Source organism: Cannabis sativa, chromosome 9, assembly GCF_029168945.1.
Source record: "Cannabis sativa cultivar Pink pepper isolate KNU-18-1 chromosome 9, ASM2916894v1, whole genome shotgun sequence".
Classification (NCBI taxonomy): domain Eukaryota; kingdom Viridiplantae; phylum Streptophyta; class Magnoliopsida; order Rosales; family Cannabaceae; genus Cannabis; species Cannabis sativa.
Window position 1 is genome coordinate 57,322,491 of NC_083609.1, and position 12,579 is coordinate 57,335,069.

General features: G+C 32.8%; 2 protein-coding genes across 2 annotated transcripts; both read right to left on the reverse strand.

Annotated features, from left to right (window-relative positions):
* Nucleotides 1–949: 949 nt before the first annotated feature.
* On the reverse strand, nt 950–2,580 carry LOC115721815 (putative clathrin assembly protein At2g25430). Its single transcript, XM_030650895.2, has one exon. The coding sequence runs from the start codon at nt 2,486–2,488 to the stop codon at nt 1,115–1,117; it is 1,374 nt and encodes a 457-aa protein (XP_030506755.2). The 5' UTR covers nt 2,489–2,580; the 3' UTR covers nt 950–1,114.
* A 9,402-nt stretch (nt 2,581–11,982) lies between these two features.
* On the reverse strand, nt 11,983–12,357 carry LOC133031527 (secreted RxLR effector protein 161-like). Its single transcript, XM_061105047.1, has one exon. The coding sequence runs from the start codon at nt 12,355–12,357 to the stop codon at nt 11,983–11,985; it is 375 nt and encodes a 124-aa protein (XP_060961030.1).
* Nucleotides 12,358–12,579: the final 222 nt, after the last annotated feature.

A 12,579-nucleotide genomic window follows, 5' to 3' on the forward strand; every position in this document is an offset into this window, starting at 1 on the left:
CTTATGAGTTAGTCAACTATTGTAGTAATATGTGGCTCATTTCTTGATATATGTGCACACACAAATGATGCAAGTTTTTTCTAACTTCGAAAAATAACAATTTTTTCTAAGGTCACCTTTTTTTGTAAATGAGTTTGAAGTGTTATTAGTTCAAATCATAATTTTACTTTTTAAAAACTAATACAAATAAATTGTTTTAAAATGTTCATTTTTATTTTTCTTCTTCATCTCCACCCCAATCTCACCCTAAACTTACTACTTTCCCTCTATCTCCTCAGATTTCACTCACCTAGTATAGGTAATCTTGAAGAAGATGAAAAGAAAAAAATGTAATTTTTAAGATTTTAAAATTATTTATTTATTTATTTATTTATTATTTAAATTAAAATTATGATCTTTGACTAATAATACTTTTACACGTGTCAATTTTTAAATAAGTAAATGAATTAATTAAATTTAAGATTAGCAGACTTATAACAAACATGAATTTAGATTATTGTCACTATTTCTCAAAGTTAAGGACCAATCTACATTAAAGTAAATTTTTTGTAAATTTTCTATTTAAGTATAATTTGTGTGTACAAAACAAATTCATTATTTTTCCAACAAGACCATAGTAATGCTTTTATGGCCAATTTCTTATAATAGTAATTAACATGTTCATTACTTTGTCTGCTTTTTTTTTATTATTATTATTTTGTAATTCATTACATTGTAGTGGTTATCATATTGTATAGAGTAATACTCATTAAAATAAAAAATATTTGTAATGCTGATTACAATTACAATCTATTACAAAATTAATATAATATTATAATAAAATGTAATTAAAGAAACTCAAAAATTTATTTTACCTTTTATTTAAATATTTTATAATTATAAATAAAAATAATAAGAATATTTTTACATTTTATTCTATTACCTTCCCAAACCAAACTAAACATATTACAATTCTTATTTTATTACATTACTATTACCATCATCAAAATAAGAATCACAAAACAAATAGAAAGAATCTTTACAACAATGAATTGTAGCAACATTTCTCAAACTTAATTTCACTCTTTTATTTCCTTTTATCACAAAACCATACACTTTCTTTTATTATCATCAATTATTTTGAAGTTGAAGAAAAGTTATTAAAAGAAGAAGAGAAATTGAAACCCCATTGTTGATCTTGCATGATGAGATGTTGTTGATCAAAAGGATTACCTCTTCTTGGATTATACACTTGAATATTATTATTCATCATCATCATCATATAATTATTATTATTATTATTATCATCTAATAATAAAAGTTTTTGATTAGCATTATTTGATGACAAAACAACCGATTCCTCCAATAACTTCTCCCAACACACGTGTCCATCATCAACAACAACATCATCATCATCATCAAACTTAATCAACGGTTCAAAATCATCCACAATAATTCTCTTCACATCACCACCTTTTCCACTCTCATTCTCATTCTCATCTTTCTCAGACGAAACGACCTCCGTCTCCGGCAACGGCGACGACCCATAAGACGAAGAATCATCGGTAAACTGCCACATTCCGTTGAGAAAACTCTCCAAAGCTTGAATCTGCAAAAATGGTATTCTCTCAATCAAAGGGTACTCATAATATCCACAAAACCCTAACTCCTTACACCTCTCGTAAAATTCACCGAGCTCCTCAAACTGTTGAGAAGCTTTCTTGTAAATCCCAAAAGCTTCCGTACAACTCGAATACGGCATTCGAAACATATTATCCAAAACCACAACGATTTCTTTTCTAAAAGTATCGTAACAAAAGAAACTGTCTCTGATTATATACTTCATCGCCGATTTAACAACGAAGCTTCTCGCCGCCGAACCATTCGGACGACACTCCATTACTCGATCGATTAAGCTCTGTAATTGAGGAAGAATCTCAAGCTTTCTACCCATTTCCTTCATTTTCTCAGCTAACCCCATTTCTTCTTCTTCTTCGTCAATAAAGCTCTGTTTTTTATCTTCTTCCAATTCAAAATCAGAGCAATTCAAAGCTTCATCAATCAAATGGGCATAAGATCTAACAAAAAGGGTATAATAATCCGGCGAAGAAATCGAAGAATCATCCGAAAACCGACATGGGTATAATGAGATTAAACCGTTGGTTCGGATCCACAACAGTTCAGATCGAAAGGGACTGTTGTGAGGAACAGAGCGGAGGAGACGGTGGAGAAGGATGAGACATTTTAAAGCCACTCTCCAGCAATGGGTACGGCCAAATCGACGGGTGAAGCTGAGAGAGAAAGCTCTAATGGAGGAATGGCCGGAGATGGAGAAGAGTTTGAGAAGTTGGTGAACGTGTTTTTCTTGTAAGGGCATATCGTTTGGGTGTGTGGCTCTTACTATGAGATTGTCTACGTTGGAGAAGCCTCCAATGGTGGCTATCTTGGCGTAATTGACTACGCTGTGTTCTTTCACGGCCGTGCATACTTGCCGTAATCTTCTCTGCATTTTGATACAGAAGAGAGAGAGAGAGAGAGAGAGTGGTGTAGAGAGAGAAAGTGAGTTAGTTATAATGTGGAGAAGAAAGCTGTTATTACTGTTTTCTTCTTTTGGGTTTGTTTTATTTTTTCTCATAATTAATTTATTACTGTAAATGGTCTTGTGTTATTCTTTAATTATCAATTTAGTCCTTTGAGAAAAGAATAATTGCAAGAAATATTAGTAGGGGTGAACCGATGAATTCTCTATTGTTTAGATGTGTTTAAATTTATTTTACCCGTTTATAAAATATTTTAATTAACTAAAACACACATAATTATAAAAAAAATTTAAAAAATTCTCCTAACTAACATAAAATTTAGTTTACATTTTTCTAAAATGATTTTTTTACCTTATTTTTGATAAACACATTATAGTATGTTATTTGCACATTGTTTTGATGTTGCTTTTATATTTGTAACATGTTGCTGTAATAAAACTCTATAAGAATATATTTAAAATGTATATTTTGTGTAATTTTGTTTCTTTTTTTCTTTTTGAATGATTTAATATATTATGATATGTTAAAGAAAAAAAATTATACATAACAAAAATTGTTAATTTTGTAAGAATTTTTAATAAATAAATTAGACAAAATACATTACAAAATGTTAGTATCTTTTGTTTAAGAAAATTTACTTAAATAAACGCTTAAATAAAAAAAAATTACTTAGTATATTTTGTCTTAATAAAATACTATAAGATATAGTATTATAAGATTATTTGTCACAAATTATAAGATACGTATATTACTATGAGTAATATAATATTATTTTTAATGTAATATTGCTTGGTATTGTATACTAATTTTCAGGGTACCGATGATGATTATTATTAAAAAAAAAAATCAAAATATAAAGTATTATTTTACACCAATTTCTAAATTGAATATGTTCTAAATTTTTAATGAAAAAGTTATTATTATAATTATTATTATTAATTTTAAGGACTTGATTATAAATAAATAAATATATATTTATATAGAAATTGAACTAATTTTTTCTTTGCAATAAAAATTTGAATTAACATGCAGGGTCGTTAATGATGCTATAATTAGATTTATTTATTTGAATGTGATGGGAAATTTTATTAATTTATTAAAGTAGAAAATAAATATATTTACAAACTCAAGATTTAGATTGAAAACGAAATTGTGAAATGCAGCTCAATGAGCCACTGCTGTATTCATTTCATTAAATAGCCAAAAGGCAAAAGTTACAGAATATTCTAGAGTAAAATGCCACCTCATTCAACGGTACAAAATCCTAACAACAATGAGAATATTCTCTGACATTTAATAACCGAAAGGAGAGAGAAAACGTGCTTGATTTGCCAATCATTGCACATGAAAAATGACTGACAGTAAAAGAGCAGAAAATAACTAAAACAGAGTAAATGATAAAATAGTAACTGGTGACAATTGGTAACAGGTAACCAATTTCATTTTCTAACACCTCCTCTCAAACTAAGTGGGGTGGAAACCACACCTAGTTTGTCAACAAGAAAATGAAATCTTGAATTCGATAGGCTCTTGGTGAAACAGTCAGCAATTTGATCGTGTGAGGGAACATATCTAATGTCGAGATGCTTGGCCAAAACCTTGTCCCTGACGAAGTGAACATCCAACTCTATGTGTTTTGTTCGAGCATGGTATACAGGATTAGAGGCAAGAGCACTTGCCCCCATGTTGTCGCACCAAGTTATGGGAACATCTTTTAGAGGAAACTGAAGTTCTTGGAGAAGTGACTGAATCCATGTTAGTTCAGCAGACACTTGGGCTAGTGCCCTATACTCGGATTCAGTACTCGAACGGGACACAACGGATTGTTTCTTAGATGACCATGATACTAAGGTATCACCAAAGAAAACGCAGTATCCAGCCACGGATCTTCTGTCATCGGGGCAGCATGCCCAATCGGCATCTGAGAAACCTGTCAAAGTGAGCCTTTCACAGAACTTGATGTGCAAACCATGATCAACCGTGCCCTTCAAGTACCTAAGGATTCTCTTTGCTGCATTCCAATGTTGATCAGTTGGAGCTTTCAAAAATTGACTCAGTTTGTTCACAGCGAAGCCGAGATCGAATGCAGTGTGAGTCAAATATTGAAGTCCACCGATTAAACTTCTGTACTCTGTTGGATTTTTGAGTGGAGTTCCATCTTCAATAGACAGTGTTTTTCCCACTGTCATTGGAGTGGGACATGACTTCAAATGAGTCATATTATTCTTCCTTAGTAGCTCTGTGATGTATTTGGCTTGAGATAGATACATACCAGTATCATCCCTATACACTTCGATACCAAGAAAATAATTTAGAAGACCAAGGTCTTTCAAAGCAAATTCCCGATTTAACTTCTCTGTGAACTGTTTCAGCATTTTCGAATTGTTCCCAGTAACAATTATATCATCAACATAGATGAGAACAAGCATTACCTCAGTGGCTGTTTTGTAGAAAAACAGTGATGAATCAGCCCTTGAATTTGTAAATTTCCAGCCTAAGAGAGTTTGTTTGAGCTTGTCAAACCAAGCTCTAGGTGCTTGTCTCAGTCCATACAAACTCTTAGTTAACTTGCATACATAATCGGGGTGTGTCTTGTCTTCAAAACCAGGTGGCTGATTCATATAGACATCCTCACTCAGAGTTCCATTAAGGAATGCATTGTTGATGTCGAGTTGTCTAACTTCCCAAGATTTTGAGACAGCAATTGTTAAAACAATTCTGACAGTACAAGCTTTCACCACGGGACTGAAAGTTTCTCCATAATCAACTCCAGGTCTTTGTCTAAACCCCTTTGCAACGAGTCTAGCTTTGAACCTTTGAAAACTTCCATCAGCATTCAACTTGATTCTATAAACCCATTTGTTGTCCACAATGTGCATTCCAGGAAGTTTGGGAACTAAAAACCAGGTCTTGTTTTTCACCAGGGCTTTATTTTCATCACTCATCGCCTCATTCCAGCCTTCATGTTCAAGAGCTTCTTTCAGAGAGAGAGGTTCAGCATAATAATCACTCGATTCAGCTTTACTCAAATAAGTTTTTGGCTTGAAAATTCCTGCTTTAGCCCTGGTTATCATCGGGTGAGTAGGAATCGGTTGATTAATTATTTGAGTGCCAGTTGCTGCATCAGTTTGCCTTTCAGTATCCTGACCACCCGTGTGTTGTGCATTTGACTGCTCATTGTCATTAAGATCATCATCTTGAATAATGTTATACTCATGAGAAACATAATCCTGATCTGTCATTCTTGTATTGGACTGATGAGTAGAAGATGCCTCAGGTGCACTTAGTTCAGGTGCTCTGTCAGTTTGAACATTTGTATCGATTTGGGATTGACCATGAGAAACATTAGAAGAGACATTTGTGAATGTTGACCAAGATGGAAATTGAACATTAACACTCTGTTCAACCTTATATGTGTTTAGAAAACCAGACTTGAATGGAAATTCAGATTCGTTGAAAACTACATTTCTTGAAATGTAGATTCGGCCTGTACTACTTAGACACTTGTAACCTTTAAAACTCTCACTATATCCTAAGTTTACACACTTAGTTGAGTGATACTGAAACTTATGGGATTGATAGGCTCTAAGACACGGGTAACAGGCTACACCAAAGGTTTTCAAGAACTTATAATCGGGTTTTCTTTTCTGCAACATTTCAAATGGGGAAACATTGTCCAGAACTGGTGTGGGCAGACGATTTATTAAATAAACAGCTGTTATGAATGCATCACACCAGTACTTGAGGGGCATACTTGCTTGAGCAAGCAAGGTTAGTCCCATTTCAACGATATGTCTATGTTTCCTCTCAGCTCTACCATTTTGGGCTGAAGTGTGAGGGCAAGAATGAGTGAAGTCTATGCCATTTTCAGCAACAAGATTGGAGAAAGCTTGATACTCACCTCCCCAGTCAGTTTGAAGCCTTTTGATCTTTCTATTGAACTGATTTTCAGCAAAGGTTTTAAACTGAATGAAGGCAGTGAGAGCATCAGACTTAGCTTTCAATGGATATAACTAGGTATGCCTACTGTAGTCATCTATGAATGATATATAGAACCTAAAATTAGTGTTGGACATGATTGGGGCAGGCCCCCAAATATCAGTATGCACTAAGTCTAAAGGAAATTGAGCTTTTTCATGGTTTTGCTTGAATGGCAATGTGTGTGCTTTTCCATATTGGCATGCTTCACAAAAGTGACACTCTTCTTTGTTAATATTCTTAAGATTTAAATGTTTCAATACAGAATTTAACACAAGATTGGATGGATGGCCTAGTCTCCTATGCCATCTATCTTTGATTGAATTCGAAAAAGACACATTCTCAGTTCTTGACCGAGTTACATTGTTGCTGACATGAGAAGAAAAACTAGAGAGAAAACTGTATTTAGACTTAGCAGAGGTGTTGTAAGTGTTTTGATTAGAAGCCTTGACACAAACTGGTTCAAACTGATAAAGTCCATCTTTAAGAGTCCCTTGAAGCACCTTCTTCCTTGTTAGTTTGTCCTTCACACAACAATGATCAGATGAGAATTCAACAACAACATTATTGTCATTTGTTAACCTCGAAATGCTGACAAGGTTTTTAGTTATTTCAGGAACATGTAACATCTCTTGCAGCAGTAAAACATCATTATTATTAGCAGTCAAGGTACCAGATCCAACATGCTTAATAGATAGCAAATTTCCATTTCCAACAGTGAGAGATTCCTTACCATTGTACTTTGTTTTCTGGTTCAGGTTGTTCACATCAGAGGTGATGTGGTTGCTGGCTCCACTGTCAGCATACCAAGCACTATCCTCAAGCATTTCTGGTGTGGCAATGAAGGCAGTAGCATTTTGGTTTGATTTGTTTCCATCAGAGTTGTTGTTTCCAGCAGGTGCAGACCCCATGTAGGTTTCATCATATCGATTGTAGCAGTGTGCAGCTGAATGTCCATATTTCCCACATACTTGGCAAGTGGGTTTTGGACCATTTGATCTTCCTCCTCTGCCCCTGCCACCAGATCTGCCTCTATTTCCTGTATTAAAGCCTCCTCTGCCTCTGTTTCCATGCTGGTTAGGACTGTAGTTACCACTGGGAACATTTTTGTTAGCAACATTAGCAGTAGGATTAGACATATTGGAGGATTTATTGTTACCAGAGAGAGTGCTTAATCTATCAAGCTTGCTGTCAAAGCTTAGGAGTATCTCCTGCAGGGTTTGCCAAGATGTCCTTTCTCTTGCTTCAACCTGTAAAACAATAGGCAGGTACTCAATATCGAGTCCTGAAAGAACATTGGAAACCAGAAGAGCTTCTGGATATGGGTCACCAGCAAGGGCCAATACATCAGCCCATTGTCTCTTTTGTTTGAGATAATCTGGCATAGTTGTGGCTCCTTTTCTCACTGTTTGAATTTTTGTTCTATACTCATCCATTTTTGCTTTGGAATGAGCACCAAAGAGGGATTCGAGAGCTGTCCAAACTTCAGCAGATGAAGAACAGCCCATTACTTCTGTGGCTATACTTTCTGTCATAGATCCATACAACCAACCCATCAGTAGTTGGTCATGGACTACCCACTGTTCGAACTCAGGATTGGTTTCGAAACCAAAACCTGGCTGACCATCGATCCCTGGAACTGGTATAAGCTCCTGTGGCTTGATTCTTGCACCAGTTAAATAACCATCAAGCCTGTGGCCTCTTACAATGGCATTTACCATTGTTTTCCACAATGAGAAGTTGTTCCTATCCAGTTTGAGAGCAAATGGCTGATTCAAAGTACTCCCAAACTGTGGAACAACCAGGTTTGATGAAGATGAATTGTATTGAGCACTCATTGTTGGGTTAGCAACATTGCTACCTCTTGGTGATGGAGCTGCAGATCTGGTTCCTTGAGGAGTTTCTTCTCCGGTGGCCATTCTGCCGTAATGGCTCTGATACCAACTCAAGATTTAGATTGAAAACGAAATTGTGAAATGCAGCTCAATGAGCCACTGCTGTATTCATTTCATTAAATAGCCAAAAGGCAAAAGTTACAGAATATTCTAGAGTAAAATGCCACCTCATTCAACGGTACAAAATCCTAACAACAATGAGAATATTCTCTGACATTTAATAACCGAAAGGAGAGAGAAAACGTGCTTGATTTGCCAATCATTGCACATGAAAAATGACTGACAGTAAAAGAGCAGAAAATAACTAAAACAGAGTAAATGATAAAATAGTAACTGGTGACAATTGGTAACAGGTAACCAATTTCATTTTCTAACATACAAGATTAGGACACTTGTGTTCTGTATACAATTCAAGCAGAGCCGTTGATGGAGTCTAATCAATGGCTTAGAATCTGACACGTTGCACACTACATATATTTATTGATTTATTATTATTTTTTATTTTACAATAACAATGTAGGAAAGAATGTGATTGGGCTTTGGGAAGATCGTAACTAAGTTAAGAGTTCAAGAAAACTAAGTTTGTTTTTGTGATTGATTTTGTTTGTTTTTATACAAAAATACACCAAGTCTTTTGAGAACCACCCTGGCAAAACCTATATATATGTATATATATTGACTAGAATAATTCTTTACTTAAATTTTATCAAATTTTAAAGATATATGGATTGTTTTCATTCTTGAATTTTTTACAATTTTTTTCAGTGCACATTGACTGTATATGTAGTTTTGTGGAGGTTTATTCAAAGTACATTATAAATTTGTTTTGTTGATATAATCCAAAAAGTGATTTAAAATTTGTGTTTTTTGAAATGTAATTTGGAAATAAAAATTAGAATTTTGTATGTAAAAAATTATTTAAAAAAATATGATTGCTTCTAATGTGATTTAATGTTTTTGAGTTTTTTTTTTAAAAAAAAATATTAAATTTGTAATTGGTTGAGAAATGAGAATCTCAAAATATAAGAGTATGAAAATTTTTAGAGAATTTTCAGATTCAATGATTTGAAAATGTAGAAAACATAAATAACTAATTTCATTTTTATTAGCTTAAAACTCAACTCAAAGTCATTTAAAGATTTAGTTTTTATGAAATCTTAACCAATTGAGAATTCTCGGATCCCCATATTTTAAGTTTTTAAAAATATAAAATTATTTTGAGTTCTAAACCAATGTAATTTCTCAAAATTCATTTCACTTGTGTTATGGTATTTTTTAAAATAGGTTTTGACAAAAGTGTTGATTTTCAAAACATAGTAATTAATTTGAAGAAATTATATTGTATACCCACTTTAGTTTATATGTTTTAATTTTACCATTATTTCCATATTCTTTCATATATACCTACTTTTATAAATAATGTTCCTATTATACCCTTTAAGTTAATGTAAATTATGTGCTAGACTTAAGTGAAATGTGAGAGTATATTAGGCAACTCACTTACAAAAATGAATATATGTTAATGAAATATAATATGAGAGTATTTTTTATTAATGGATAAAAAAAGTATTCCTCAATTTATTCCAATTAATTTAGTGCTTGACATTATTTTCAGAAATAATTTTAAAATTAAAGTTACAAAAAACATAAAATATTTACAAACTTTTAAAATATTTTTCTGTCTATAAAATTATATTTTATTAATTTGTGTTTTGGTTTTTATTTTTTGAAACTATTCAGTAAACACCTTTTATAGTTTTTTTTTTTATATATTTTTTTAAAAAACAAATATTTATTTTTTAATGTTAAATTATTTTGTAAATTTTTAAAATAATATATTTTAAGTAATTTTTATGTTATTTAATTAATACTAATTAAACTAACAAAATTATACCACCTGTATATAATGACATTAAGAAAAGGGAAGCATTTGCCCCATAATTTTAAGTAATAATTACATAATGCACAATTTTTTGTAAAATATTTATATTTTTACGTTCAAATAATATTTTTTTTTTATATATTTTTACGGTTTTCCAAAAAATAACACAAAAACAACATAAAATCAACAAGAAAACAACATAAAAGTAACATTAAAATAACGTCAAAATAACAACAAAAAAATAACAAAAAATGTATAACATACATGTAACAAAAAATTAACAACAAATGAACAAAATTTCAACACAAAAAGACCGTATTTTATGTAAATAAAATTAAAAAAATCGTAAAAATGTTTAAAATTCCGTGAAACTGTATTTTTGTTGTTTTTGTGCATTTGTAAAACTAACCCTAATTTTAAATTAAAGAGTTAAGCGTGCCAATATGTATGTGAAGATTGGAGTATTTTATCACAAAATATGCCTTAAGATAAATAAAATGAAAAGATCCAACACCTCAATATCAATATCTTGTTAGAAATACTGTAAACTCAGAATATAGCCCTAATTAATTCATGAGAATCAAATAATAGAATATAGATTAGCGGAAGCGTACCGGAGTCCATAGAATCGATCTTTGATTGGTATGATCTTCCAATTTTGCATCAAAACCTTTGAAACCTTATTTTCCTGATGATGGGGATTCAGGAACTCTGTAAAAATATGATACGATGCAAAATGGGGACCCATACCTGTTATATTACCAACAGACAAACCTGTTGGCAATATTTTGGACTATTTCTATTTGGCCCCTCATCAATATAGAAATTGTCTAATTGGTATCCACATATTAAAATCATGACAATCATGCCCTTAAGTCATAAACTTTATTCCAAAATAGACCACATAAATTTGACTTATTTATTTGATGACCCAACACACATTTTATATATACAATTGTGACCCTAATTATTTCTAACAATCTCCCACTGGGTCACATATGTAAACATATAAATGTGTTAACCTTATTGAGCTCATAACTTTGTCATCATAACCATAGGCATGTGCAATCTCGTCCATTAACTATATCAACATAGGATCAAAGCGATTTTCGTTGTATCAATCACAACTAAACCCATCAATGGTCACATATATCAACATAGCCAAATGACATAGATCAATCATGATAATGTGGTATGAAAATTACATGCATGGTGATCTATTCATGTCAATTTTCAATTGGTCCTACTTTACTTTATGGAGATCAAAACTTTAGCTTAAATGTACAAAGTGAAATAAACTGAATAACATAATTTCTGATCAGAAAAATATCCAAATACACATGTTTCATGAAACAAATAAAACACACTAAAGACAAACTCCCACTGAATCTAGATGTCCTCATAATCTAAAACACCCATACGAGCAGTGTGCTCATGAAAGACCTTGGGTGGCAAACCCTTAGTAAGGGGGTACGCAATCATGGAGTTTGTACCTAAGTGTTCTATACAAATCTGTCCACTTTGTACCCTTTCTTTTACAACAAGGAACTTGATGTCAATGTGTTTTGACTTCGTCGAGCTCCTATTGTTGTTGGAATACAATACAGCTGATTTATTGTCACAATACAACTTAAGTGGTCTTTCAATTCCATCCACAATGCGCAGCCCAGTGACAAAGTTCCTCAGCCATATACCATGGTTGGATGCCTCATAACATGCAACAAATTCTCGCCGCCATGGTGGATGAAGCTATGAGTGTTTGTTTTGCACTCCTCCATGATATAGCTCCACCACCTAACGTATATATGTAGCCCGAAGTGGATCTCCTACTATCTTGGCATCCCGCAAAGTCAGAGTCAGAGTACCCAATGATCTCAAAGTGATCTGACCTCCTATATGTGAGCATGTACTCTCTTGTTCTCTTCAAATATCTCATAACCTTTTTGGCTGCTTTCCAGTGATCAATTCCTGGATTGCTTAAGTATCTGCCTAACACTCCAACAATGTACGCTATATCCGGACGCGTACAAACTTGAGCATACATTAGACTCCCAACAGCCGAAGCGTAGGGAATCTTTTGCATTTCTTGAATTTCAAGGCTTCCTTTAGGGCATTGTTTAAGACAAAATTTGTCTCCTTTAACGACAGGGGTATCACCTGGTCTACAATCTTGCATGCCAAACCGTTTGAGTACTTTATCGATATAGCTCTTTTGTGATAATCCAAGAATACCCCGAGAACGGTCTCGATGTATTTGAATTCCTAAAACAAAAGAGGCGTCACCAAGATCTTTCATCTCAAAATG